This window comes from Oncorhynchus kisutch, linkage group LG14 (assembly GCF_002021735.2).
Source record: "Oncorhynchus kisutch isolate 150728-3 linkage group LG14, Okis_V2, whole genome shotgun sequence".
Classification (NCBI taxonomy): domain Eukaryota; kingdom Metazoa; phylum Chordata; class Actinopteri; order Salmoniformes; family Salmonidae; genus Oncorhynchus; species Oncorhynchus kisutch.
The window spans coordinates 79,522,826-79,529,031 of NC_034187.2; the positions used below are offsets into that span (position 1 = coordinate 79,522,826).

A 6,206-nucleotide genomic window follows, 5' to 3' on the forward strand; every position below is an offset into this window, starting at 1 on the left:
TGAACAGGCAGTGGCTCGGGTGGTTGATGTCCTTGATGATCTTTATGGCCTTCCTGTAACATCGGGTGGTGTAGGTGTCCTGGAGGGCAGGTAGTTTGCCCCCGGTGATGCGTTGTGCAGACCTCACTACCCTCTGGAGAGCCTTACGGTTGTGGGCGGAGCAGTTGCCATACCAGGCGGTGATACAGCCCGCCAGGATGCTCTCGATTGTGCATCTGCAGCATGCCTAAGGCACGTTCACGCAGATGAGCAGGGACCCTAGGCATCTTTCTTTTGGTGTTTTTCAGAGTCAGTAGAAAGGCCTCTTTTGTGTTCTACGTTTTCATAACTGTGACCTTAATTGCCTACCGTCTGTAAGCTGTTAGTGTCTAAACGACCGTTCCACAGGTGCATGTTCATTAATTGTTTATGGTTCATTGAACAAGCATGGGAAACCGTGTTTAAACCCTTTACAATGAAAATCTGTGAAGTTATTTGGATGTTTACGATTTATCTTTGCTGAGTTTATGTGTGTATGTATCTGTCTGTGTGACTGTCAGTGGTAGAAAAAGTACTACATTCTCATACTTGAGTAAAAGTAAAGATATTACTAGAAAATGACTCAAGTAAAAGTGAAAGTCACCCAGTAAAATACTACTTGAGTAAAAGTCTTAAAGTATTTGGTTTCAAATATATTTAAGTATCAAAAGTAAAAGTACAAATAATTTGAAAAAATCCTTAAATTAAGCAAACCAGACGGCACAATTTTAAAAAATTACGGATTGCCACAAACTCCAACATAATTTACAAACAAAGCATTTGTGTTTAGTAAGTCCACCAGATCAGAGGCAGTAGGGATGACCAGGGATGTTCTCTGTTTAGTGAGTCTACCAGATCAGAGGCAGTAGGGATGACCAGGGATGTTCTCTGTTTAGTGAGTCCTCCAGATCAGAGGTAGTAGGGAGGACCAGGGATGCTCTCTGTTTAGTGAGTCTACCAGATCAGAGGCAGTAGGGATGACCAGGGATGTTCTCTGTTTAGTGTCCTCCAGATCAGAGGCAGTAGAGATGACCAGGGATGTTCTCTGTTTAGTGAGTCCACCAGATCAGAGGCAGTAGAGATGACCAGGGATGTTCTCTGTTTAGTAAGTCCACCAGATCAGAGGCAGTAGGGATGACCAGGGATGTTCTCTTGATGTGTGTGAATTGGACCATTTTCCTGTCCAGCTAAGCATTCAAAATGTATAGAGTACTTTTGGGTGTCAGGGAAAATGTATGAAATAAAAAGCGCATTATTTTCTTTAGGAATGTAGTGAAGTAAAAGTAAAAGTTGTCAACAATATAAATAGTAAAGTAAAGTACAGATACCACAAAAAACTACTTAAGTAGTACTTTAAAGTATTTTTACTTAAGTACTTTACACCACTGGTGACTGTCTGTGTTGCATTCATGTTGGTGATGTTTATTCTTATCCGTGTGAGACTCTCAATCCACAAACACGTAGCCCTCAACCAGCATAGACAACTGTATTTAATCTGTTTAAAAGCAGACTGCTCAGCAGCAAATAAATAATTAATAAAGAATGATGTACAAATGATTCAGAACCACAACATCAAACAGGGGACCTCAATACACAACATCAAGGGAAGAAGAACAATCACAAAACATTCACAACTTTGCTTCTACCCACGGAACCCTCTCTAACTATGAGCCATGGTAATATCTGTAATTGTACACAGTGGTCGTTTTTACAGTGTACAGTTCCAGGGTTCAGTCTGTGTGTTTGTCTGCTGTGTCAGTCGAAGTCTGCCTCCTGGCCTCATCCAGCGCCTCCTCTAGATGGCAGAGCTGAGACAACTTCAGCTGTTCTATACCCCCCCCCCCCCCCCCCCCCACACACACACACACACACACACACACACAAACAGACATAGATATATCACAGTTGCACACCCGATGGTGCTAATATCCCATGTTAAAGTCTATTGTGTTTAAAGTCATCGGAGTTTCTTACCAGCCTTCAGCAGCTGAGACTTGGCGTTTTCAACGCTCTCTATTTCAGCAGGCAGTCTGTCTGGGCTCTGGATGGAAGACACAACACAGATCTGGAAAGACTGGATATGTGAAAGAAACATGGAAGAAGCTTCTCTGAAATCTTTCAGATTTCTCACAGGTACAAGCAGACAAACTCACAAAGACAGAGTGCAGGTTCTTATGCAGCTCTATCAGCTGCTGGAGCTGGTTTTCAAACTTCATCCTGTCAGAAAAAAAACACACAATTACATCTGATCTCTCTAATGGTTATTGGTTCAAGCCCCCATTCTGACTGTTCCCCCTGCACCGCTACATAGTTACCGGTGTTTCCTGTGTTTGAGCTTAGTCTCCTGGATCTGACATCTGTACTGTTCTATCAGGTCCTCACTCTTCCTGTTAAGCTGCTGCTGCCTGTGAACAAGGACACATACACACTTAACTTGTTCAGGTGCTGGACAGGAGATGAGGAATGTCGGCCACTGTGATATGCTTCCTGCCACTGTGATTTATTGAGACGCACAGACCGACGTTTCTTATAAATTTACATTTAACCTTTATTTAACTAGGCAAGTCAGTTAAGAACAAATTCTTATTTACAAAGATAGCTTACTCCGGCCAAATGTGCGCTGCCCTATGGGACTCCCAATCATGGCCGGATGTGATACAGCCTGGATTCGAACCAGGGACTGTAGTGACGCCTCTCGCACTGAGATGCGGTGCCTTAGACCACTGTCTTTGTCAGGTTCTACAGAATTGAGCGTTCAAATAAATCAGAGTTCATTTCTTTACCAGCAGCAGCTTTCTGACATATGCCGTGTCTTCATCCTGTTTTGTCAGGATTTTTAGAGTCAAAGTTTCCACCTGCAGATGTGTAGAGTTGAACCAAACACCAGATGTTGCTGAATAACTCCTCACGTCACAGGTTCGGTTCGGTATGTTAGTCCATGATGCCAATAAATCCATTGTTCTGTTTTCAAGTCTTTCCCGTTGTATATGATTTCATCTTAAACTGACTCTGATTAGAGATCATGTCCGCTCTAGGCCTGCATAAACATGAAGATATGCTGCCATCTAGTGTTTGATCTGAAGAAGGGATCTGGTCTGGAAGCTGGCTACTTGACCATAACAAGGTGGGTGGAGACTGGAGAGATGGGAAGGTGTATACCAGGCAGGTGTAACTGCTCACCTGGTAGAGTCCTGTTCCATCTCTTCACATTGGAACTGCAGCACCATGCACGACTCTGGGATAAAAACATCATCATCTGTTTTAAATTGACAAAAACAACTGTAAACGTATTACCTTTGAGAGCACTATGGATTTCAGGCATAGAAGGGAATAAGGTCTACTGATTTTGGTAGTAGGTTCATTCATGTGTTGTAATATTCGGTAACTAGAAAATTAAGAATGACTGACTGATAAATGGGATCAGATATTTGAGACTGACCACAATCATCAGCTCTAACATCAGCATACCATTGAGATGAGTCAGTGTGTAATATAACGAACCCTGAAAGTCAAATAAGACAAACGTCTCCACTAAAGGCTTACTCTATTCTAAGCCAATCGTCATTCTGTTGCCATGATGTCATGGCAGGAATCTCTCAGTATTTCCAGAATGGCTACTTTTCTCATGACATAAATATAAAAGTATCTTACTTTTTTAACAAAAGCGAAGAGAAAAAAAAACTATAAAAATAAGTGGACAACCTTGTAAAAATACTATAACAACTTAATACAACGCCTAGCAACCTTTTCTAGCGATGTTAGCCTCATTATAAGCTGTGCTAAGGCCATACAAATTAGGAAGTTGTGTATCTCTTTAGTGGAAGGTTGAGGACATTACTTTTGGCGATAATCTTTAAACTTTTCCGTTTTTATTTTTGAGAAATGTGAGGGGCATCTGTTAAACGTTGAATAAAATGTGTATGGCCTTAACGTAAAAGTGAGTGTTCTGTGTGTCACCTTCTTTCTCTTTGTGGACTCCCTCCAGTTGGTAAGCTTCCGTCTGTACTGGGGGAAGAACAAGTGATGCTGGTGTCATCAATTTTGTACACTTCAGGACTACTAGAAAACCAAAACTACTAAGCATCACTTTATATTTTTCTAAACTGTTCCAATACTTTAAACAAGAAGCCTGTCTTCGAAGTAGGCTTATCTCTGATCTGAGATGGTTGGATGGCTGAAAGCAGGAGATCATTTCCCCCCAATCTAGTCATATTGGATTAGTGATTACCCAAAGGAAGCAACCCACTAGGCACACACTGGTTGAATCAACATTGTTTCCACATCATTTCAATTAAATTAAGTGGAATCCATGTTGAATAGATGTTGAATTGACGTCTGTATCCAGTGGGAAGGGAAGAATAACAAAGGATGTAGCTAATATTACTTAGTATGAGAGCAAAACCAGATTTCTTCAGGGTTTCTTACGGGCATCGAGTTCTTCCTGCAGAGAGTCTCTGAGTGACTGGGCCTCTTTCACCTCCTCCTCTATAGCTCTCTTACCTGAGAGGAAAAAACCAAAAACACATACATCCACACCACTGTATGCATAACCACACTTACTGACACAAAACCATTATGGCTTGCAGGATGCTATCTTCAGCTAGATCAATTATGACAAAAAATACTGAATCAAATTTTTGTTATTAGCCTGAGTTCTTCATTTATCATGTATATTTTAAACCCTAATCAACCTTGCTCTTCCATTAGGCATATTTAATTCATTTGTAGTGTGGAAGGGGTTAATAATAGCTACCTTGTTGCAGCCTTTTAAGTTTATTCATCAGCTGCTCAACTTTGGGCTCGACATCTTCATGCCCACCTGAAAAATATATCAGCTTGACTTCTTAGGACATTATTCTCAAGGCAAATATTTGAAAACATTTTTGATGAGATATATCTAGCAAAGTCAAACATTTTGTATGTTTGCCTAACATTACCCTCTTTCGTAGAAGGTCTAAGGACATCCTCAACATTAAAAGATGAACCTGTAAATAAACAAACAAGTGCTATTGAGAAATAACCATAGCTAACGTTAGCTGGGAGGGAAAAGGCTAGGAAGTTAGCTACAGTAGCTACTCCACATTCAATAGATATCTATAGTATCTATCTACAGTAGTTAGCTAGCTAGCTAACTTCTTAACAAGTTGGACACCAAGTACACTTCTAAAAAATATATATATATATCACTAGCTAGTTAATTATCACTAACCTACATACACGCTCATTTTGAATACTTTGATTTCTCCTTCCAAAAAGAGAGAGAAAACGACCTTTTTATCGTGAAATAAATTATCATAACATTTAAAATATAGATAACTGTCTGCGGTCTTTCCCTCAGGGACGTTATAAATTGGCGGCATTCGACGTGTGATCGCAGCGCGCGGGGCAGGGCCAGGTTGGGACAACCTCGCCCCGTTCCGCGACAGGTGCCCGATGGGCCAGCAGCACAACGACGGGGTTCTCTTTGTGTACTAGCAGAAAGATTGTGATTATTTTTGCTATTTTATGTTCTTGTTGCCCATAAGAGGTATATCCAGAGCTGCTTTCACTTTCTGAAAAGTGTTGAATATTTATTGATTCAAGACATTTCCGCTTTTCATTTTTTATTAAACATAATACTGTGTATTGTGTATAGATCAGTGAAATCTCAATTGAATACATTTTTAATTTAGGCTGTAACACAAAATGTGGAAAAGGTCAAAGGGCGTGAATACTTTCTAAATGCACGTATATCAAATCAAATCAAACTTTATTTGTCACATGCGACGAATGAAAGTGTAGACTTTACAGTGAAATTATAAAAGCCCTTAACTAACAGTATAGTTCAAATATTTACCAAGTAGACTAAAATAAAAAGTAATAATAAAAAGTAACACAATAAGAGTAACAATAATGAGGCTATATACAGGGGGCACCGGTTCCGAGTCAGTTTGCTGGGTACAGGTTAGTTGAGGTAATTTGTACATGTAGGTGGGGGTGAAGTGACTATGCATATATAATAAACAGCGAGTAGCAGCAGTGTACAAAAAGGGGGGGGGGGGGGGTCAATGTAAATTATCCGGTGGCGATTTTATTCATTGAGTGCGGTAGCAGAGAAAACAGACTGGAGTCTCTGACAATTTTATGAGCTTTCTTCTGACACCGCCTATTGTATAGGTCCTGGATGGCAGGAAGCTTGGCCCCAGTGA

At 40.5% G+C, this 6,206-nt stretch overlaps 1 protein-coding gene across 1 annotated transcript; it reads right to left on the reverse strand.

Annotated features, from left to right (window-relative positions):
- Positions 1–1,362: 1,362 nt before the first annotated feature.
- si:ch211-199g17.9 (SYCE1 domain-containing protein) lies at positions 1,363–5,624 on the reverse strand. Its single transcript, XM_031787575.1, has 10 exons — positions 5,228–5,624; positions 4,956–5,003; positions 4,772–4,837; positions 4,444–4,518; positions 3,976–4,023; positions 3,199–3,253; positions 2,334–2,423; positions 2,172–2,235; positions 1,993–2,059; positions 1,363–1,846 (listed from the first exon to the last, which is right to left on the reverse strand). Exons 1-10 carry the CDS (start codon positions 5,376–5,378, stop codon positions 1,749–1,751), a joined length of 762 nt encoding a protein of 253 aa, XP_031643435.1. The 5' UTR covers positions 5,379–5,624; the 3' UTR covers positions 1,363–1,748.
- Positions 5,625–6,206: the final 582 nt, after the last annotated feature.